This window comes from Centroberyx affinis, unplaced genomic scaffold (assembly GCF_046629955.1).
Source record: "Centroberyx affinis isolate AG114_WGS23_722 - 3 ecotype Tasmania unplaced genomic scaffold, CSIRO-AGI_Caff_v1 ptg000728l_1, whole genome shotgun sequence".
Taxonomy (NCBI): Eukaryota; Metazoa; Chordata; class Actinopteri; order Beryciformes; family Berycidae; genus Centroberyx; species Centroberyx affinis.
Genome location: NW_027279343.1, coordinates 7,094 through 31,409, shown reverse-complemented (window position 1 = coordinate 31,409; position 24,316 = coordinate 7,094). Strand labels below are relative to the sequence as shown.

The 24,316-nt window shown below is 41.5% G+C and overlaps 1 protein-coding gene across 3 annotated transcripts in view; it reads right to left on the bottom strand.

Annotated features, from left to right (window-relative positions):
• The window catches only part of larp1b (La ribonucleoprotein 1B), a 32,453-nt gene extending 8,656 nt beyond the window's left edge, over positions 1-23,797 (bottom strand). The window contains exons 1-13 of one of the 3 annotated variants that reach the window (XM_071519733.1): positions 23,006-23,797; positions 21,527-21,588; positions 19,602-19,658; positions 18,224-18,455; positions 16,558-16,731; positions 15,633-15,758; positions 14,479-14,650; positions 12,116-12,260; positions 11,257-11,434; positions 10,320-10,510; positions 7,549-7,908; positions 2,005-2,119; positions 1,363-1,544 (exon numbers count right to left, since the gene is read on the bottom strand). In XM_071519733.1, the coding sequence (XP_071375834.1) occupies positions 1,363-1,544; positions 2,005-2,119; positions 7,549-7,908; positions 10,320-10,510; positions 11,257-11,434; positions 12,116-12,260; positions 14,479-14,650; positions 15,633-15,758; positions 16,558-16,731; positions 18,224-18,455; positions 19,602-19,658; positions 21,527-21,588; positions 23,006-23,390 (2,379 nt within the window). In that variant the 5' untranslated portion in view covers positions 23,391-23,797. The remainder of the gene's footprint in view (positions 1-1,362; positions 1,545-2,004; positions 2,120-7,548; positions 7,909-10,319; positions 10,511-11,256; positions 11,435-12,115; positions 12,261-14,478; positions 14,651-15,632; positions 15,759-16,557; positions 16,732-18,223; positions 18,456-19,601; positions 19,659-21,526; positions 21,589-23,005) is intronic. The other 2 variants (XM_071519734.1, XM_071519735.1) reach the window with 2 other exon arrangements.
• Positions 23,798-24,316: the final 519 nt, after the last annotated feature.

Genomic DNA, 24,316 nt, shown 5'->3' with positions numbered 1-24,316 from the left:
GTTTTGCCAACAGTCATATGGGTGGAGTCAGCCACATAGGACACTAGATACTTAAGACAATTACAGGACGGTATTTCAAAGTCGAGATGGTATTTCAAAGTCAATTAAATCTACTTTTCTGGGTCGACCACTTGCCTGACGTCATCGGAAATCTCCTGACGCTATAAACTCCACCCTCCTTGCACTCAGAGCAGGTTAAAACAAACGCCAAGAAATATTTGCAAATGCTATTATTTGATCCTGGTCTACACACACAAGAAAAAACACACTCATACACACATAAGAAAAAACATGCAAAACAAGTAACAGGCGAGCATTGTCTGCCTCTAATGTAGCCGCATATTAAAGCGTGTATGCAAAAGCGAATACAATGTTTAGTACAACGATGTGCATCGAGAGGGAAAACTGTCACGCTACAATAAATAAACAACTGGGTGGAACGCAAACAGGTTGGTGTCTGGACTCCATTGTTAATAATAATAATAATAACTATAGACGTAAAAAAAACAATGAACCAGCTACAGTGGAAGACTTGTGCTGCCGACTCTCTTGTTGCTGCCACCTCAGCAAAACTCAGAAACCACACTGGACTCTCAACAAAGACAGAAGCATTTAGTTTTAAGCTTTAAACTAGAAATCACTGTTTACTTGAACGGTTGCTTAGCGGACGATACAGCGATTTTCCTGCATGAAAGGCCATGTGCTTCCAGCATCCTGGGCCGATTTCACAGACATGGATCAACTGTAGTCTAACAATAAAAAACTGTGTCAGTATCTTAATTTGAATGATCCAAGAGAATTGCTCATGCTGCATATTCTGCATATCAGGCTTTCAAACGATCTCCACAGTTGCTCAACGATCTCCAGAGTTGCTCAATGGCTGGAGAAAGTTCAAGGAAGTAATGAGAACATGCTGGTTGTTTTTAATTTCTCGATGCGCTCTAAATAAAGGCATTTCATACATACACACACACACACACACACACACACACACACACACACCTCTCAGGCCTGGAGCAGGACTGTTATACTTTAACACATCAGAAGTTACATTTTCTTTTTTCATCTGAATTTTGAGTCATTCAAAGCCCGGGCTTTATCCTTTTAGGCCAAATTGGAAAAAAAGAAAAACTTTTTTATCCAGTGAAGGTTGACTGAGCTCCATGTGCTTTTTCAGCAACACCAAGCTTAATATTCATTCAATTCCACCATGGTCGTTTTGGGGGGTCGACTTCCCCAGGTGACCCACACATTTCCCAGGTTACTAGTCAGGTATAAAAGGGTGTCACTCACTTTCTCTGCCATATATATATATATATATATGTATAGAGAGAGAGAGAGTAGAGTAGAGAGGGTGCTCACCTTCCCATCGATGGTGCCGCTCTCCTTCATGACGGGGTAGAAGCGGGGCGTCTTGTTGGGGTCCTGGCGCCCGGGGGTGCGCGGGGTCCTGGGGGTGTGCGGGGTCCGGGGCTCGTGAGCACTGGGGGATTCTGGGACCGTTTTGGGCAGAGAGTGGGCCATTTCTGACACTTCACCGTCCACTGAGAACAGACACGGGTAAAAAACAAAAAACATGAAGCTGTATATACACAATACTAAATCGTTTTCTACTGAACCACACTATTATGATTACATGGTGCACACCTCATCCTGCTGAGCCCTTAATGCCTTTCTAGACTTTGAAATCTGACAGTATATCTCTACTGCAGGACAAATTACCGAGTTTCAGGCACTTAAGTTTTCCCAGGTCTAAGTTGAATCAATTCAAATTTAATTTGTAGCACATTTCATACATCAATATAACTCAAGTGTTTCACAAACATGGTTAAAATGAAAACAAAAGCCAATAATAGAAACAAGATAACAATGTCATGAAGGGACACAAGAACAGGAGGAGTAATGTTTGTGTAAAAAAAGTCTAAATATAAATATTATATAAAAAAAATAATGTATTAGATCCAGAGAGGCTGGTCAGCTTGTGTGAAAGTGACATGAACCAACCTGGCATGGGAGGAGGCGGGACTTCCTGGTTTGGGTCAACAGGCACTTTGGGGGTGAGGGTGTCGAACTCATCTTTACTGATCACATTCAGCTTCTTAAAGTTCTCCACCTCCTGCTGGAAAACACAGAACATACAGGTCAAGTCAAAATGAGTCAGGAGAACAACAGCAAGGCACAGACGAGACGGGTAACTGATTGTAAAGAACGCAACATTGGCCAACCAACTGGCACTGAATTCCTCAAATGTAATTTAACTAATGTCACTGGAGTTTATCTTCTCAGATATTGGACGGGACAAACTGCAGTGAAAGTGCATCCATATGAATCTTTTAAAGGTATAATATGTAACATTTCCGCATTAAAATATCTAAAAACGACTAGACCTATGTTATATATTTTTTTGAGTTGAGAGAAATCCGTAATTTTATTCAAGGTAACGGTGCGTTTCATTTGGTCGCCTGTCATGGCGTCATATCCCCTTTACCCCCTAACTTCCTGTCATGGCGTCATATCCCCTTTACCCCCTAACTTCCGGGGAAACACGGGAAACACCAGATGATCCGTCAGAGAGTGAGGAAGGAAGTCGGCCCACTAGCTAGCTAGCCGCTCTAGCCGCTCTGTTGTTTTTTTCATTCTATTGTTTTTTTAATCGCTCACTCGTGATTGATCACGATTATTGATTTGCTGCATTTGTTTGCTGCGTTCTGTCGCCGAAGCTGTCCCCGTAAAAAAAAACCTCCCATGATCCCACACTACCTCACAACGTCATCAAACAATGTTTTTTGTTATTGTTTTGACTGAGAGACCCCTAGCGGCAGAAATTACATACTGTGCGTTTAAATGTATTTATTTTTATGTATTTATTTTTATGTATTTTTTTCTTTGAAACATGAAGAAGACCTGGACCCCAATGCCCCCCCATAAGGAGGCATTGGGGTCCAGCTGAAGGAGTGCATTTACTTTTGCACAGCCTATTTTTCATTTATTTGAATTTTCTAACTGCATACAAAAAATATTGAATTTTCTCATTACGTGTAATAGAAAACATTGTATAGGTCTCGGACAAAGAAACGACAAGTAATTTCATTTTAAAATCATTCTGTAGCCCCAAAAAAAAAAAACACTGAAGGGGGCGTACAAACGTTTTTCACAGCGCTGTAATATATCAGCCCTAGTTAGAGCCTGTTTACACTGATAAAACACAGTTGTACATGGATGGAAAAAGCAGCCAGCATGCCAGAGCCTGAAGCCATGCAGGCATGTGTGACAAACAGCAGATGTGACGAGAATCCAGGCGGGCGTACTTTGAACTGTACACGTCAACGTCCGAAGGAGAGAGGAGAGAAAAAACAAAAAAAACAAAACTGCAGGTGACCTCGGTGTATGTACTCAGGCGCGACATTTCCCACCTGCAGAGACGCGACTGACGACCTTTGAGCAGAGCGGGAGCTGACCAAGCAAAAACTAAAGACCAGATACAAGTCGGCAATTGGATGACTTTCTTTCATTTCTTCCACTTTCTTTACTTTCTTTCATATGAAGTATCTTCAGTGGGCAAACAATTCTATTAAGAGTGACACTAGTGGGATCAAAACTAGAGCTCGGCGATTATTCAATATCATCGTTTATCGTCTTTCAGTGGAGTCATATCGTCATGATATGGTGATTTTGAGATATTGTGACAAACAATTCTGCTCTCTAAACTGATGATAACAAGCTAATTATATGTAAAAACTGACAAAATGAGGTGTGAAACATTTTAAAGGAATACTATTTGAAAATCTCAGCTTTGCTCGACAATCACACCCAATATTACCATTCGGTTCAATGGGATGAACATGAATTTGATTATGAGTGAGCCATATTGGGATGTACTGTATATCGATATAGAAAAAAATCCTTATGCGTATCGTGATATTGATAAGTAGAGAATGTTGATTACCACACTGACACATGCAATAAATGAAGCTGACATTAACGCTGAATGAGAACATGCATGTCTTGATCTTTGACTCGTGTTTTTTTTTTTTTATTGTCCTGAGCTTTTGACCGCTGGATGAGGTGGCAGGGTGTGAGAGTCCCAGATCCCCGACCTGCTGCTGAACTAACTCACTGCTGTCTATCAAAGGTCAACAACACATGGCTGTTTCTCTCGCTCCCATTTTCCTCCTGCAGTCCCTGAACCCCAAGCAGAAAACAGGCAGTAAACAAGAGGCAGAGACTCTTCTACAAGGCAGTAAGAAGAGCGAGGGTGAAAGCCACAGCACCAAGACCTTTTTCCACCCCAATTACTCCTCTGCAGAATCAGCTAACACTCTCTGTTTATAGTGTCTCACAGCATAAGCCACATGGGTAAAAAGCTTTAGGTTGGGGTGTAAAAAATAGAAAGATTCAGTATCACTATATCAGTAATACTATTACTCGTAATTTAATTCTAGGCATCAAAACTCTTCTACAAGCCGTCTCCTCCCCTCCATAACTGAGGTGGATTTAATAGGCGAATTCAATAGGGGATCGTAGCTTTCAGCTGGTCTTAGAAAAAGTACGAGTTGTTCCTGATATGTGATACACTCCATGTGTACAGATGACTTGTGTGAGCCTGTTGGTGGATTAAACTTGTAGTCCCACTTTTCAAATTTCACCGCATACTTGCTGAACTAATGCTGCTCCTATTGTTCCCATCCCCCGAAAAGGAAATATTTCAAATTTAGGTTTTTTGCTCTCTTTTAAACCGTCAGATATTACAAGTAATGGTTTGGTGGCTGGTTGAGAGACAGTCAGTTTTGTGTTATAAATTATGCTTATTTGGTTCTACAGTAAAACGTTAATGTCTGTACCTGTGTCCTAAAACATGACTACCTATCTGTCAGGGTTCCCACACTCACTTGGCCTTCAAATCCAAAGACTTTTCAAATTACCTTCGTACGTCTTGTTTGTTGAAATAAACTCAAGGACTCAAAATTGCCACGTTCTGGGGGTAAGACATGGCTTTGGTCGAAAACAGATATCATAGAAGCCTCATTTTTTAGTCATGATATTGTCAAGTAAAGAATATTCATAACAGGGTTTTCCTCAGGATGTGAAGTGTCGATCCCAGGATGGAGAGAGGCACAAAGAGCTGAGGCATATTGCTATATTTTACAAAATTTTAATAAAGAAATCAAGCGCTTTCAAGGCCATCCATTCATTTTCAAAAAACCTTCAATGCCTTATCTGATTTTCATCAATTTCACAAACCCTAAAGGATTTTAAAGACCTGTGTGAACCCTGATTTATCTGTTCTGTGTTCCTATGATGTTCCAGCACACAGTGTCTACAGACGAGGCAGCCATCCAAAAAAGAGGGTCAACTCTGGCGGCAGCTGTGCCACACACATGTAGTTCGGAGGACTGGGCTCGTATACTGGGCGCTAAATAGTGGCCTATTTTTGGCAGTATCTATGTGGTCTAACAGCTCTGTCACTACGTGTTCATGTCAAGAGTCCTGGGTCTGAGCTGTAGCGGGGGCTTGGCTCGGCTTCTGACGCCCAAACAGCAGATACACCGGGGTTTCACCTACATTTTAGTCCGTGAAATTTTTCCACTAGCTTGTATCCTCATTCCCTTCTCTTAACAGATCTGATAGTTGTGTCAGCAGCCAGTGGAAGACTGTGTTTGTACTGGGCAGCTCTCGCGTGTTAACGTCTTATTTCAATGATAGTGAAGCAGGCCAGAGCTGAAACCTTCCCTGGGTAAAATAAATATTAAAAAATAATAATAATAATAAAAAAAAACACAGGTGGTAACAAAGCGGCTGATTCAAGGAAAGACAGGGTTTGTGGAAGTGAACACATTTTTTGGAATGGAACGCAGCCAAGGCTCACAAGCCTGCAGTGTGGTCTGGCTTACTGACTGTAGGACAGCTGGACACTAACATTAGCTCCTCTGTTCACACACTGCTACTACAAACTATAAGTAACAACAAACAGCCAAAATAGCACAGGGCCCTAGGAAATAGTAGGGGAGAGAAAAAAAATTCTCTCTGGCTCGGGTTTCTTTGCCTATAGAGATCATACACAAGCATTCGAGGAATTGATCTGACAGAAAAGCAAGCGATATAGTGATCACGATTGCTAATCATGATGACAGGAGTATTTGCTCACAGGAATATAAGCTTTCTAATGTGGCACTAATTGTATCTCTGGACAAGAGTTGCGGCTAAATGCCTAAAGTGTTAAATGTCTTGTGAAGACCTAATGCCCAACTTGGTTTGATGAAGCCTTGGGACGCAAGTCAGTATGACAGTACAAACTATTATTAGTCAAAAGTACCATAAGGTCTAACTAAGAAGACTGCAGTAACTTAAGAGATGAGACTGAAGTGTCTGACGGGGAAACGGCCCATAAGTCCCTCTGCAGTGAACGTGACTCATGAGGATCCTGTGTGAATGTGAACGGCAGCGTAATGGAGGAGCCGGCGTGTTCAGACCTGACGGGAAACACACGGCTGCATACAAATTACCTGTAGTTTACCCTTCGCTACCTTTGGTGCTCTCCTCTACTTCTTCTTCTAACAGACTTGGGTCAAACAGCACTTTCAACAGAATCGTACCATTTGGTTAAAACATGCTTAGAGTACCAGATGGGTCAGGTTTACCACACTGGTGCAATTCCAATTGTCAATTGAAATTGTCACCCATCTGGCAAATGGGCTAAAAGCACTAGGGCTGAAAGATTTTGAAAAAATATCTAATTGCGATTATTTTGACTGATATTGCAATTGCGATATGATTTGCGATATTAGAGGGAATGATAATTTTTACATCATTATTCTCATTTTCATTGAAAAACGTATTACAATGATTATGGTGTGATTTTTGCAGGGATCTGTACCAAACAAAGATGTTTTCTTAAGTCTGTAGAATATGATGTGTAGGCCAGGACATCTCTGCAGCACCACAATATTTCATTTAAAATTGTATTTTGACACACATTTCGCCTTTAACAAATATTGCACCTCCTGCGATTTGAAAATTGCAGTAGGCCACATTGCGATTTCTATAAAATTTCGATTAATTGTTCAGCCTTAAAAAGCACCCATAAAAAGTATGCAAATACTATTTGACCCAAGTTGGTTTAGTAAGTTATGTTTTCTGAGAGCAAGGAAGATTTGTCTGTCACTCAGACATCAAGTAATGGGTCTCTGAATGGCAAAAAGTCAAAAAACAACTAAATTACACGCAATTATAGGTGGGTATCGGCGGAAATATTTCACTTATAATACCGCTTCTGTTAGTGATTCTAGAAGAGTATTTTCTGATGCATTCTTCTATTTAATGGAAGCACATTTTACTATGCTTAAATGAGTAAATTACTTTCTGTGTAACATTTGAATACGTTTGCTATTCTAAATAGAATCAGGCCATATTTAATTGATTTTCTCAGTAAAAATGCCATAAGATCCCATTGTAACAATCCAAAATTTGAAGCTTTTCACCACGTTCTGATGCCCACAAATTAAGTTTTGCTTTTTGATACCCAGACCATTTCTCGAACCTCCGCCTCACCTTGCTGCACTCGGCCTGCTCCTCGCCCGTCCACAGGTCCTGCTCGTAGTAATACAGCCCGTCGTTGATGGCCTTGGCCAGGTCGGCGGTGATCCTGGCGCGGGACTCGTGGTTGCCCGTCCTGTCGCCGCCGGGGTGCTTGCGGAGGTGGGGAGGGGTCTGCGTGACGATGAGGATCTTGTTGACGTCGTGGTCGTCCAGCTCGTAGTCCGAGTCGTCGTCGTCGGACCAGTCGGTGAACCTGTTCTTCCTGGGCGCCATCTGCTCCATTTCCTCGTCGAACAGGAAGTCCAGCTCCTCCTGGTCGGGCTCGGCCTGCGGCGGCGCCTGGAGGCTGAGCGGCGCCAACTCGCCGCGCTCCTGAGTGACAGAGGCGAACGTACGGCCGTTAACACAGGAATAGGGCTGCAACTAACGATTATTTTCATTGTCGATTAATCTGTTGATTATTTTCTCGATTAATCGATTAGTTGTTTGGTCTATAAACTGTCAGAAAATGGTGAAAAATGTGGATCAGTGTTTCCCAAAGCCCAAGATGACGTCCTCAAATGTCTTGTTTTGTCCACAACCCAAAGATATTCAGTTTACTGTCACAGAGGAGTAAAGAAATCAGAAAATATTCACATTTAAGAGGCTGGAATCAGAAAATTTTGACTTATTTTTCTTAAAAAATTACTCAAATCGAGTCAGATTGGGGCGCTGGGGGAGGAGAGGAGCCGACAACACACACATAATCGATTAATCAATTAATCGTTGCAGCTCTACACAGGAATAAGCAAGAAGAATATGAGATTGGTTGATGAAATAATACGTTTTTAATTATAAGGAGGAGAGATTTTTTAGCAAGTGGTTGAACATCTTGAAAAGCTGCAACAGTAGTGATTTTGGTGTCAGTGTTCAAATCTCCCAAAAACTTATGTGTGTATTCTTTTGTATATTCTTTTTTGTGTGTGTGTAATCGTAAATGAAGGTAAATACGGAGGTAAGAAAGTATGAAGAATGGAAATACGCATGAAATACAAGCATGAAATAAGCGAGAAGCATGGGGAAGAGGAAGGGGAGGAAGAGGCTGTGGTGGGCGAGTGAGAGAAGAAAGTACTCAACTGCAGGGGGGGGGCAGTCAGATTGGGGCGCTGGGGGAGGAGAGGAGCCGACAACACACACATCATCACTGACGTGCTGCCGGCCGAGAGGCGGAGGGAACAACAGGAGAAAAAGAAAAAAATGGGAGGGAACAACGAAAACACAGAGGAAGACGGACAGACAGAGATGAAATGAGGATGGAAAAACAGCAAAAGAATGGAGACATGAAAATATGAAAGTGTGAAAATATGAGATATGAAAGATGATTTTCTTATAACCAGTTGTGTCAAAAATAGTGAATGTTTAACTTCACTTAGGACGCCAGCTGTAGGTGAAAACAGGTTAAATGTTGATGCTGAGATGCAAAAAGTGCAATAAATTATTTTGTTCCTCAAATCAAAAATCCAATAATCATCATAACTAGTTGTAATTAGAGCTGGGCGATGATTCAATATTATCGTTTATCGTCTTTCAGTGGAATCATATCGTGATGATATGAAGATATTTTAATATCGTGACACACATTTCTGCTGTCTAAATTGATGATGATGAGCAAATTTTACTTAAAAACTCTGATAAAATGAGCTATGGTAGGAATATTATTTGAATATTTCTGTTTTGTTTGACATCACACCTAACATTACCATTCGGTTCAATGAGATGAACATTAATTTGATTATTTAACGTGATTTTGCATACATGAACCATATCGTGATATATATTGATATCGAGAAAAATGTTTATCATATTTATTTCAACCATATCGCCCAGCCCTAGTTGTAATCACTACGAAAATAATCAGCATTATCATTTTAGCCATGTGCAGCTCTACTCTCTAATAGGGTTGCAAAGGGGTGGAAAATTTCCGGTAAATTTCCGGAAAGTTTCTGGTAATTTCCATGGGAAGTTAAGCTGGGGAATTTTGGAAATATTCCAAATTGGAAACTTTCCATGGGAATTATGGGAATTTATGGGAATTTATGGGAATTAATGGGAATTTATGGGAATTAACTGGGAATTGAGGGTAATTTAATGGAAAGGTATCATATCCAAGCATAAATATTTGTTTTGTTATAAGCAGACATCCATCCAAAATAATACAATTAAAACTGATTTATTTGTAAGTAGAACTTTATCAAGTGTTAAATATTTTATTGAACAATCAATTCTTTCATTGAAGAACAAAAACATGAATGTTGAGTTGCATGTAGGGGGCGTGGCCTCAATAGCCCTGCAGTAAGCAGTGTGCTATGTGTGCATGTGATTGAGGAATAGCATAGATATTCAACTGTACTTGCATGATATCTGGTTGTTTTAGTCAGGATTATGCTAAAATATATTTTCCCCAACTATATTTAAGTTCCCTATTAAGAGCATACCTTCAATTTAGTAAATTCCTGGTTTATTCCCGTTTATTCCCATAAATTCCCGTTAATTCCCATGAAAAGTTTCCAACTTTGAAAATTCCTGGAATTTTGCAACCCTACTCTCTAAACATTTTGGCACTCGCTGTACCCAAATGGTTCACAGAACATGAAAACAAACACAAAGAATTATTTGCAAATACCATTTGAGAACAACCATCGACCATTTAGGTTTGTAGCTGCTAAACAGTCGAAGCACCTGGTGAATTTTGGACACCACTAGCCACCGTAGCCAAATTCGTGTCCCTGCCCACTATCCAGTACCTTGGCCTTGCCGGAGGGCTGGCGATGGCGTTTCTCCACCTGGATCCAGGCGTCGGGGTCGGGCTGGGGGGCGGGGGGGTCTTTGGAGGCGTCTGTCGATGGGTCGGACTCCTGGGTGGAGGAGCGGGACTCGGCTGAGTCCTCAGCAGACTCAGGCGGTGTTTCCTTTACAGGCGATGAAACCGGAAGTCCTGCCACATCAGACAGGGAACGGTTAGAAACTGATCTATACAGACGACTACACAGAACGGTATATAAACTACGGCGCAGGTCCCAAAATGGGGCACTGGTACTTCTGTTCAGCCCACAAATGACAATAATAAATGACAATAGCAATTAGTATTAACATTGTATGAGCATCTGAAACATGCTCCACCAGTGTTTCCTCTGTATTCATTTAGAGAAAATGTGAAATTAAAATTAGCATTGTAATTCAGGCTAACCATCATCTAAAACTAAAGTGTAGTCCAAATGTTTTAGAAGTACTGATTTTACTGTGATTACAAAACACTTTTAGCACTACAACCTCAACTTGAAACACAACTTAGACCAAAACAGGAACAGATATGGGACAAAACTATAATTATCCCCCCCCCCCAAGCACCACAGCTGCATAAAATTACAGAGCACAAAACACTGTGCTGCACCTTTTATTTTATTTTGATTTATATCCTTCATTACTTTTCTTACTCTTCAACCTACACCTGTTCTTTGCCGCTGTAATGAGCCAATTCCCCTCAGGGATCAATAAAGTTCATCATATCTTAACCTCAGTCACACGATTTTTCTCATTTAGTTCATAACCTGTTGTTAAGAAACGTTGGCATATTATTATTTCCTCATGGCTGATTGGAGGATTAAAAAGAGTCAAAAAAGTGGTCAAAATGAAACAATATCTTCACTTTAAAAAAAACAGGGTATTCTCTTGATGACTAACCGGCGTTCATGGAGGTGAAGGCTTGTCCCGGGATGAACTCCGGACAGTGGATGAGCTGGGAGAAGTCGGTCCGGGGGGAACCCACGGTGGGGGGGGCGGGGATGGGCCAGCGCTCCGGGTCGACTTTACAGCGAACCTTCTCCTCCACCAGCTCCACCTCTGTGCTCTTCTTCAGAGCCTGAGGAGGATTTACAACACAAAGGCTGACACAAAGCTCCAATGCATTTCCCCATTGACACATTCCAAAAAACACTGAATTTTGTGACTCTATCTCTGCAAGTATATCTGCTTTCAAATTCCTAAAACGACAGTATTAAAAAAAACAGATCGTTGATCAATTTCATATTTGGTAACAGATTAGTGTGATGAAAACATGTTATTTTATCATCTCATTTTCTTGACCACAACAGAGAGCTATAATAATTTAAACAAACTTCAAATTGATTTTATTATTCATTTACATTGTCAAATCCTACTGATTGAGTACATGAATTAATTGGTATTGAGTGAACATTTTTGTGCAACTCCTAAACTCAAAGAATTGAATATTACCAAATGTATTTTCCACACTTTTCTGTAACTGTTTAGGAACCCTGATATTAGAATATCTTTCGGTCACATTCACTATCATTAAAGCTGCAAAGATCCAGCTTTCTCATGGGTTTTCAATGCTGCTTTATCAAATCAACACACAACATTGAGAGTCCTTTCCGTACAAAAAAGTAATACTTTTGAGGATATTATCATCTATGGTTTTTAAACATTGACTGATGAATTTCTGGTTGCAAGACTGCCCCAAAATGGATACATAGACAGCGTTTTAGACTGAAAAATGTCACTTTGTTGATGAGCTGCTTACCTCCATGATGAGGCTGATGTCGGTGGTGAGGGCCTGCACTCTGTGGAAGCTGGCGATGAGGGAGATGGGCAGGAAGCCCTGGGCGTCCATCTTCCTCCTCAGGAAGAAGTCTCGCTCCAGGTTGTGGAGGCTGAAGTAGTACTCACTGGAGATAAAGGAGGAAAGATTATAGGGGTGGTGTCATTTAACGTCAATCAAAACCTAGGTTTTCAATTTATTTAACGGGTAGGCCCATTGAGAACATTAATCTATTTTCCAAGGTAGACATGGCCAAGATGGCAGCATCAAGAAAGCATAAAAGTTGCAGGCAAACAGCATACAATGTTACATAAAAGGTGAGAGGAAAGCCAAATTTTGGTATATACAGTAAGCGCAAAGTCCAATAGCAGACCAAGAGGCTGAGGAGCCAAATCTGTATAATTAAATAAAATTAGTTGATTAATTGACAGAAAATTAATCGATTATAATTTTGATAATTGGACCTCTAGTTCCTTCGCAGTTGTGTGATTGTTACTACACAGTTTCGTAAATTCCATAAATTTTCCATCACTACCGACCGACCAGAGGATTTTTCCCGGCTGACACCGGCTGTTTAGAACAGACAATGGAAAAGCTTTCATCAACTGGATGTAGGTTATAGGTTGTTTAGGTTGTGTTATAGTAATCGGTGATAGAGAGTAGCAGAACAGACATTTTATTTATATGAACATGTCTCAGATTATAACTTCAGGTGCTTCTGTAATAACTCTTATTAAGTGAAGAATCTCTAACTATTACAAAGAGATCAAAAAATGTCCCAAATCTCTAAACAAAAAAAAACAAAGCACTCTCTCCATTGCTTGTCACACCGCTTAAAAGTCACCATGGCGTACGTGGGAGCGTACACACACACACACACACACACACACACACACACACACACACACGTAAGACCAACCCTGCCTCAGCCCAGAGGCAGTGGGGAGCGGTTGGTTCATGTGGAGTTAAGACGGCTGGGTGAGCAGCCTGAATAACGCTGAAGGAGACGAGAGAGGAGAAGACAAGAATGTCTCCCTTTGCTCCCTCCTCATACCCCCACCCTCCTTCTAACTCCCCATATATCCCCTCTCTCTCTCTCTCTCTCTCTCCCCCCCCCACCTCCTCATATCGCCTCTCTTTCCCCTCCTCTCTCCTACTAACCCTTCCATACCCCCTCTCCTTCCTTCTTACCTCTCTCTCTCTCTCTCTCTCTCCCACCTCCCCATTATCCCCCCCCCCCAAACACTCTCAGTCCTTTTCATTTCCTTGCTCAGGCCTGCAGATAATTCATTCTCTCCCCCCTCCAAGGCACTGAGACTATTTTTAGTAATACACCTCACCAACCACTATTCGGAGTCTGCTTCTGCAATGAGGCCAAGGCTGTCATTCACACACACACAGTAGAAAGGCTGCCCCCTGCAGGACAGTCTGCCAGAAAAACAACTCTGATCTTCTACTACAGAACACAGCACACCAAAAAAAATCTCCACCTCTGGAACCAGCAAAACCAGAGCTACATGGATCAATACATTGGCAATGCTTTATTCAATATACCTTTACTTAACCAGGGGAGATTTGCTGAGCATGCATGCTCTTTTTCTGCAACACTCTGCTTTACATTCATTCAGTTAGACACCTTTACACCTGCAGCTGCCCAGTTCAACCACACTGTCTTGTGCTGTTGGTGGTTAAAGAAAGACTCCGCCCATTTTTAACCCGGAACCTTTCTCCCTTCTTTTTCCAGCATACCGATCAATTCTGACCAAAACCTTGCCAATTGCTTCACTATAGTGCCAATGGACACTCTCAAAAAAACAAAAACAGAAAACAAGAAGGAAAAAAAAAACAAGAAGCACATAATACATGGGTGGTATTAATATGAACTTCGTTATCTTAAAGCGTTGAGGAGTTATAGTAGTTTCAAGAAAGTCAGTTTGCAAATTCATGCAGTAAACCGCTCTAATCTAATCTGATCGTCTCTTCTATGGGGCAACCTGTGGTGTTGAGTACAAAGTGTTTTATCATTTAGTTTGTCATGCATTTCTTGTAATTTGGCAGGATTTGATGCCGACTTGGCTGTTGCTTTAGCACTTCCTGCTGTGTAGAGTAGTGCAAAATAAATAGAGAAAGTTGTCAGGTCATGGATAAACTGAAAATTAAATATAGACTTCTAAGTACAGAGTGAGTGTGAATATGCTGTAAAAGAGATGTTTTGGTTGCTTTTGGGGTTGATTGTTTTTTTGTTCACTGGCCTTAAAGGACTGTAGTGGAGGACCTGGTGTATCAACGGAAATGCACTGCAGCCTACTGGGTTAATAAAGAATAAATAATGGCAAAACCCTCACATTTGGCGTTTGATGTATTCCTTGAGAAGCTTTTCGTCCACTGTGTACATCTGGACCTTGCTGCCGTCGTCGTAGTAGTAAACCATGTTGGTGCCGAACTCTGCGGGGGCCTGAACACCGGAGCCGTCTGAGGACTGGGAGTCCCGGAAGCTCTGAGAGTAATCGTAGCGACCTGAGCAAGGAGGAGAAACGGGAGCAAACAAATGAGAAAGAGAGGGAAATTAACACCAGCTACACGCTCCAACATTCATTCGCCTGCCCTAGTTTGTCTGCATTACAGCAGAGCAGGAACCATGATCGAAATTTTCTTTTCTAGTGAAGCAAGCGAAGGGAAAACAAACAAACTTAAGCTCGAACCCAGCTTCTTTCTTACCTTCTCAAGCCTGATTTATGGTTCTGCGTCAAAGTGTTGCTGTTGCTACACCATGGGTAGCTACGGTGTCATGAGCATTTATGGTTCTGCGGTGGTGATTGTGTGCGTAGACCACCGCAGTGCTAGGTGGTAGTGTTGTGCTTTGTTAGCACGGAAGTAATAACAATAGAAGTAGTTGCGTTTACATTCTCTGAAACTCATATTTCTCGGCAAGAATTCAGTGAAATCTGGTAATATTTATAATTCGGGGATGAGGTGTCATACAAATTAAAAAATCAACCAGATAGCCTACAGGTAGGAGGAAATACAAAGCAACTCAAATGGGCCAATCACAGTTCTTTGGGGTCTTGCGTCACCCTACACAGTTACATTTTGGGGAGGTGCACGTAAACTATGGCGGCATCGCAAACACCTACAGCAACACCTCAACGCACAACCACAAATCAGCCTTCACAAAACCTTGAGGTCTGCTAAAGTAAACACATTGTTCAAAACTTTCCTGCAAGGAATTAATACCAGATCTAAGAAATTATACATTCAAAGAAAGCAATTTGTAGTTCAAACAATCTGTGGTGAATATTTCAAACAGGGAGAGAAATTAACAATTGTACAATTGTTTGTTAATTTTGTCTGCGACTGGAAAGTTAAGCCTATTCTGCCAGCCACTGTGGCAGCGAACCAACCAGTCTCTTTTCTATTCCCAGAGGCAGTATGGTTGGTAAAATCAGTAAAATGGCTGTTTTGGAATCCACCAGCTACAGATATTTAGTTTTGTCGTTACCTCGCCCGCGACCTCTCCCGCGGCCGCGCCCTTTCCCTCGGCCCCGCAGTCCTCCACGAACACTTCCCCCGTCACTCCGGACGCTGGCAGAATCGTCCCCATAATCCCGCGGCTCTCTTCTCCAGCCTGTTGACAAGAGCACACGTAAGCTTTGGGTAAAATCTTACAGTTATCCGAGTACCGCAGTGGTTCCCAACCAAAGGTCTGTGGCCCTTCGGAGGGCACACAGACCTTTGGCTTGGCTCTGGTTCCAAAGATGTAAAGAGGCATGAGACCTGAGGAAACTTGAAGCAAGCAAACTATTTTTAGAAGTTATCCCGGGGGAAAATAATTTGGTGAATAGCACTGAATAGTGCTGAAACGATTAGTCGATTAATTGATTAGTCGATTGGCAGAAAATTAATTGATTATAATTTTGATAATCGATTAATCGTTTTAGTCTTTTATCAGTAAAAATACAAAACATTTGCTGGTTACAGCTTCTCAAATGCCAAGATTGCTTTTCTCTGGTTCGTATCATTATAAAATGAATAATTTGGGGGGTTTTGGCTGCTGGTCAGACTAAGTAAGCAATTTTAAGAATTGCTTTGGGTTCTGATGGGCATTTGTTCTTATTTTTTTACATTTTATAGACTAAATGATTAATCGATTAATCAAAATTGTAAGTTTGATCTTGACAAGTTAATACAAATCCCATTATTTTATATTGCAATATTTTAGTATGGAAAAAAGAAATCAACCACAGCATAAAAAAAGCTTTCACATGATGAAAAGATAGATGGTAGTAGGGAAATGTGGAAAGCAAACGTTAGGAGACACCACAGAGTTGGAGAGCAAACACCAAGAACAAGCCTGCGTGAAGAAGCAGAGCGGCAGGACAGATGGAAGGCGGGAACACATAAACAGGAAGCTACTGGCAACTTACTCCTGCTGCTATCATGCGCCCTGCTATTATGGAGCGTGTGATTGGGCGACGTGGGGTCAGGTGACTCTTGGTTGGGCTCTGCGTCCGAGCGCGTTCGCCCCCCGCCTGGCGTCTCGGCGCCGCCGTCCCGGGACGCTTCCTCCAGCGGCAGAGAAACCCACTTACGTTTGTTACCTAGCGACCGAAAACAGCACTTGAAGAGTTCTACTCCGAAACGCTTTGAATCCATTTTGGAACAAATGAAGTCATTACCTAAAGTTCATAATTTAGTCTCTAAAATAAAAGAGGATCCGTTGGCACCTAAATAAAAAGTAAATATAACTCTCTCACTATAGCAGGGTTCCCACACTCTGACATCAAATGCTATGTCTTTTGTATGACTTTAAAAGGTTTTGGTTGTTAGGGATGGGACGATAAAAATTGAATATGCAAATGCGAAAATGTGACAATGCGTATCGTGGGGCAGAAAAACAAATCGCGATATTAGCTCCACTTTATTCTGCTGTAGTAATCACAAATGAGACGCTTGACCATCACAGTTCCACAAGCTCTCCATCCAAATTATATTATTTTCACTTGTTGTTTACAATCAGACTTTGATGTCATTGAACTTTTATTTATCACATCGTATCGTGGTTGTATCGAATCGTGAACCCCGTATCGAAACGTATCGTGAGATAAGCATATCGTCCCATCCGTATTGTTTGGCAAAATTTAAGGATTCAAAACTGGCATATTTTGACATCATAGAGGCCTCATTTATTAACCATGATCTTGTAAAATGAAGAAATCCTGGTGAAATTATTGATTTTAAAACTGCTGGTATATCAACACACATCCATTCATGTTCATAAACTTTTTATGCCTAATTTTACTTTTCACCAATTCACATTCAAGGCCTGTGGGAACCCTGCTGTAGTGGACTAAGTGTCTGTGGCCGACCCATTTTGGAACAAAACTCTTCACTTCTTCTCTGGTTTAGATGGTGGCATGTCACTTATAGCAGCTTACAGTCACTGTGGTGCTTTTCATGTCTCTGTCACCTTGTTTCCACGTCTAAATAGGTGAGAGTGAATTGGGGGAGTGCTGCAACATGTGAGGTTATCACAGCAGGGGCCACAGAACATGCACCAATCAGCAAATTCAACTAGGGCTGGGCGATAATTCAATATATTTATTATTTATCGTCTTTCAGTGGAATCATGTGGTGAAGATATGGTAATTATGGGATATCGTGATGCACAATTCTGCAGTCTAAACTTATGATAACAAGCTAATTATATTTTAAAAAAGGTAAAAAATTATGTAAAAATGTTTTGTTTGGCATCACACTTAACATTACCATTTGGTTCAATGGGATGAACATTAATTTGATTATTTAACATGATTTTCATATGTGAGCCATATTGTGATGTACTGTATATTGATATTGAAAAAAATGATTATTGTGATATTGATTTCAACCATATGGCCCAGCCCTAATTTCAACCCATGATCAATACGGATATCCGCATGCTCCCTCTGTGCAACAATCAAAGATATGAATCTGCATTAATCAAACACAATGAGGGCTGCAGCCATTATTTACCGATCAATCAATCAATCAATCTTCATTATGTAAAGGATGCAGTTGAGCATGCTTCACTCAGTAGAGAACGTCACTCACTCTCACCTCCCCTCTTCTTCAGGCCGGGGCTCTTGGAGTCCGGTCCCGCCTCGGCCTCCCCGTCCTTGGGCAGCTCGGCCAGCGGGTCCTGCTGAGCTTCCTGGTTCTCTTTGCTCTCGCCGCCATCGTGGTTGCTCTCCGCTTTCTTCTCCACCCGCTCCATCTTCCTCTCCTTCTCTCTGCGCGAGGAGGGAGGCTTCTTCCCGTCGGTGTTGAGGACGTTCTGCTGTTGCTGGCACAGAGGGAACAGTTTTGACCTCCTTTTCTTTATTCTTTAACAGGATGAATAAGGATAATTTGGCTTTGTAAGGATTACTTTTTGTGTTACTTGTTTGTACTTGTATTTGTTGTGCCCTTTGTTGCTCTGTAAAACCACTTGGGTATTGAGAACCAGTGCCGAATTAGGTACCGTCCCCGCTTCAGAGTTCCCACACTCACTTGGACATAAAATTTAAGGATGTTTCAATGTTTTTCAAGGTTTTGTTTGGTGAAATTGAAGGACTCAAATTGGCATGTTTTGGTATAAGATATGACATTGGCCAGAATTAGACATTTATTATTCATGATCTTATCAAGTGAAGAAATTATTCATTTTGAAACTGCTACTCAATCAACACTTTTTTTTTTAGTGCTGTAATTTAATAAGAAAATCAAGTAGTTTCAAGGCCATCCACTCATTTCCAAAACTTCTGAGGCCTTATTTTTTTCTCAAATTCAAGCTTTCATGGATTTTCAAGGCGACTGGGACCGAAACACCAATAAGCTTCCGGAAAAACTGAACTTCCATCGGTTCTTAACTGTCCAATTCATGTGAATTCGTCAATGACCAGCTTTTGGTTCATTTGCCAATTTTTAAAAACATGTTACACGCACACATGCATCTCAAAATTATCAAACACAAAACAAAACGCCAAAGACTTATTTCCACTGTGGTCCTTGGTGTTACAAACTTACACAAGGACACAGTTAATAGTCTTTAAGTTCATTTGTTCAGTAAAACGCTTTGACAAAACAAGTTACATAGTTAATATTACGTGATAATAATACCACATAAGATTTAACAAAGGCCCTTTCAATGATTTGTACTAAATCACTTTTCATGATGAGGCCTTCCACTCTCTCTATGGTGTGTCAGACCTAAAGTAGTGGCAGGAAGTTAAGTGCTCCATCTAGTGAGCAAAATCATAAAAGCTCTTCTGTAATCTAACCAGTCAGGTCAGTAAATGGGGCACTCACACAACAAGTACAATGCGTTTGCTGGTTGATTGTTGCTTTTAAAAGGGGTGAGCCCAACCTACACACCTGCCCCGACACCTACACACACATACACACACACAGCCACCCGCACACACCCACACACACACACATCCAACCATACCTCTTTGGCCAGTTCACCAGGTGTGGGCCAGTTTGTGATGTCACTGAAATCACTTGACTGTAAGAGACAGAAAGAAACAGCGGCATTAGAAACCAAAACATTTCCCTCAACATTTCAACAGGCTCAGCGGTTTCCAGGCGGAGTCGATGCCTTTTCCCCTCGACTCATTCATTCATTCACCGCTTGCATTTTCACATTGCCTGGACAGGTTAAGTGCCCTTCTGGTAGAAAACAGCAGGTAAAAAAAAAAAAAGGAGGTCAGCGTTCTGTCTGCAGAGACAGTGTAAACAACAATGATAAACAGCCCCAGGCTACAGCCGAGTCACTTTCCGCCAGTGTAAATGTTGTAAATTTGGACTGCCTGATAGGAGATCAAGGTTGGAGACTCGGACTGTGGTTACACTTAGGGCTGCTCAGTAGAAAGGGAAGAAAAGTCAAAATTACAATATAAACTGCTGCCATTTCCAAAGCACATTACGTTTTAATCACACGGCCTCCTAAACTAGGTGTTCTACTAAAGCAATAATACCTGAGGGGCAACTTCTTTACTGTAATTTGGGTTATAACAGTGATGGAATAGCGGTAAATCCTTAAAGGAATTATTGGCCTTTATCCAATGCAGCATACTGACTGAAACGGTTTCTTCTCAGTAGTAAAACAGGAGAAAACAAGAAAGATTACCAACTAGCTCTCTGTTTACCACAAGAGCAAATTAATTACAAGAATCAACAACATGATTGTAAAACATCCCTGGCTAATCAGACTGCTTGGTTGAAACTAACAATTGTATGCAAACTGCAAGTCAGAAAAAATATTTCATTATTCTCCAACTAAGTAAATCTTAAGCATGACCATCTTACCTGGCCCCACCTGATCTATTTTCGATATTTTGTCAGGGACTGAAAATAAATTATGTAGACAAAAGCTGCAGCAATTGCAAAACGCAGCAATTAAAATCACAGTACGACTGTCAGTATCGTGCAGCCTTAGTGTAACTTGTCACTTCTGACATTTTATTTTGACTTGAATTGATCATGAAGTGTCACCAGGATGCATTCTGGGTCGTCAGATTTAAATGCAGGCAAAATTCAATTTGGGAGGGTCAAGTTAGTTTTTCCTGATGTGATCGGATGAGAAAAACTGTATTGAAATGGCAAGTGTAACCTTAGACATACTTATATACAATACATTAGCATGAAAAACCCACAGAACAGATACAGTGACTGGCAAATTTGTTTCCTGCTGTCCTCACTTAAGATGACAACATCACTTCCCCACTTCAAAATCATCAGAATTATTTGAATTCAGTTGGTTGTGTTCATTCACAGATAGTGTGAGCAAACCATTTAAGAGCTGCCAATATCTACATTCAGACATTTTTGTAATAAAGATGAAACTTAAAGGAATCACTGTGGGAAAAGTGGTTGGGAAAGTAAACAAAATTACCAGCCACAGCTTCAACCAAACCAACATTTGGCTGGCGGCAGGTGTTACTTTCCCATCCTGCGTCAAGTGCCAGCAGCCAACCAAAGTTACACCGGCAAAATATGAACATGTGATCTTGGGAGCCAAATATTTTGGTTAATTTGCAAATGAGAGAGAGGCAATGCTCCAACACAACCATCCCTTATCACATGTGACTTGTTTTGACTAAAAGCTCTATTAAACAGAACAACTTCACAAATTAGCAGAGATATTAAATAATACACCAAACCGGCAACACGTACATGTATTTTATTTAATGTCAAAGTTGAAACAGGGCTAATCCATGTCTAACTTAATTACAGAAACAAACTAATAACACTAAACCCACCATCAAGAATATTTTGACAGCTGGGCCTGGTGTTATTCTCGTGCTTCTGCAATTTCTAAAAGCTTGACCCCAGTAGCTTTGGAAGCATTTAAAAAAAAAAAAAGCCCATTACCTTGCTGGATTTTCTCATCCTGGGCTTGCTGGCGCGGACGACTTTCAGAGGGTTTTGTTGATCTGTGGATATAGAGTCAATATATGAACGTAGCATCATGAAACAAACCTAAATCCGAGGTATTAATCCTACTAGTCAGAACACCAATAAGCAAGTTCTTGGCCCAGAAGCTCGCTCACTACTGGATTAAAAAGTCAAGTCTTCCACACTTGCATGCTATGTTGTCTTTGTGCAGCATTAGGAATTTATGTCAATACAGTATGCATAAATATTCTCCCTCCCCCACCAGCACCCCAGGCTTAGCTACTGAACTAGTTCAGGGTGTTTTTTGTACAGCCAGCGGCGGTATGTGGCGGCGTTACTACAGCCAGCTGCTCCCATAGCCTGGGAGTGGCACACTGGGGTTTGACAGTCCCTATCGCTCCACAGAGGATGGTCGGCTTGATAAGAGACACAGGGCCCAGGCTTCTGCATGAATGGGTGTAGGCCGCACTCGTCTACAGACATACACCCACATCAGTGGCTGTACAGTAACGCTGTAAAACGATGCCTGTGCACTCGCTAGAGCCACACACTTCAAATATAGCCTTCTCACTCTGTCTCCACTCTGCGACACACAAACACAAGACAGGTCGAATAGGCCGAATTTGAAATGTGGATTTAAATAAAGCCATTTTCTTGTTTCAGTGCCATCTGCCAGATCAATAACCAGATAAAACGTGGCCCTAGCTAAAATAGGATAATAACCTAAAATATTGGATATGTAGTCTATCATTAAATGCTACAAGGCAATGTTGGCTGTTGTTGGTTTCATAAATTTAAACCATTAACTTTGACACCTGTCCAGCCACCTCGTTCATAGACTTGTGCTTTACTACTGACAGTGAAGAAGTGGCTGGTGGGAGGAATTGCAGGCAGCGAGGCCATTGGACACACAAAACGTGTCTCTAGAGCAGCAGGAGTTAGCTGGCTGTCTAGCTCACAGTGAGTGAGCCCAGCAGTAAACTCAAAGCTGATTTTTGCAGATTTTGCTTCCCTTGTGCTGTGTTTACCCAGACACGAGCTTGGTACTCGGATTCTGGTGTTTCCAATGTGGGAAAGCAGTGAGAAAGCTAGCTGCTGGTAGCTACAGGCTAAAGAAGTAGCAGTTGTCAGCAATCAACACGTGGTGCTCCAGAGCAATCCGAGCAGAGGGGGATGGGGGCAATATGCCACCATCAACACCTTTGACTCTGCTGACATTTGCGTTTATGCACTTCATTCAACGCAATTAAGCCCAAAGACAAACTTCACAAACTGTGCACCCAGATTAATGCGACTTTCTGGATAGTAAAGCTGTCAAAAGTCGTGCAACACCACGCTCAAATGCTGTAACATACGGGAAAGTGGTGCAGTGTCAGTGGGCAGACTGCTGCTGTAACATGCTGTAACCATATTGTGTGGTTTAGTCGCAACAATATCTAACTCAAACTCCCATACCTTTCTCTTGGGAGCTGGAGTTGATAGTGTTGTTGGACACCCTGCCCGTGGTTCTCTTCGTCCACGGGTTTACTTTCGGCGGCGGCGCTTCAACAACTTTTCGCTTCACCGTTTCAGCCGAGTCAACGTTGCTGCTTTGAGCATTTTGGTCGTTTTCTTTGTCGTTTTCTTTGCATTTCTTGTGCAGGTCCATCGGGCTCTTCGCTACCTCGGTGTTTTGCCCATCTAGATGTTGTTTTTCCGTCTTTTTCTGGCCCTGTTCTCCTTGTTCTCTGTCTGGTTTCTGCAGCGGAGCCTCTTCGGACTTGTTTTGGTTCTCCTCTCCCCCAGTGGAGCTGGTCGCTGTCAAACCTGAGTCAACCTTACACTCAACCTCGGTGGACATCCTGCTAGTTTCCTAACCACACGCAATGTTAAATCCAGTGTGAATTTTGGTATTTACTCTAATCCCAGAAAAAATACTGAAAAGTACAGCGGTGACAACAACCACAACTTGAGGTAAACAACTTTTGGACTGGACCTCGCTAGCCAGCTAGCCAAGTAGCTCCTGCAGCTAACGTTAGCTAGCTAGCTACCATGCAGAAGTCAGCAAGCTAGAGCCAACCAGCGAGCCGAGCTAAATGTTATTTTTCGCCTCCCTGCTCGGCTGTATCATATCAACAAGTAGTTACCTCAAAGCATGGAGTTAGTCACCATGTACACGGCAGACACAAATCTGGTTCAGCAGCGACTTTCGGTAACTTTTTAATAACTAACTACAGCGACCTCCTCTCAACCCTGATTTCAACTCCACGCTAGCTACTTGACAGAGAAAGTAACAGCTCGTGGAGCCTGCTGGTCTCGAGCTGTAAACAGTGACTCTGCTGCCTCTGGTGGCCGCCACGCGCCACTGCACAACCGATAGTATTGATCATTATTGGTAAGTGCTCGTTATTGGAAACTGACGTGGCCCTTTACTGCTGCATAGACTTCCATTCAAATCAGGAGAAAACTGTTGGATGATGCTCTACTTTAATTATGTTTTAATGATGAATGATCAACCAAAGATGATTTATGTTGCAACTGTGAATTATCAGCTAATAATCAAATTGTTTAATGATGAATTATTAACCAATGATGATTTAACAACCATGTTGATGGATCAACAGTCAGTGATAGATTATGTATTATGAATTATCAACAAGTGACAATGTATTTTAATGATGAATTATCCTCCAATGATGAATTCTGTTTTAATGAGTAGTTATCAACCAATGACAAATTATGTTTTACTGATGAGTTATCATTCATGATAACTACAGACCCCCATCC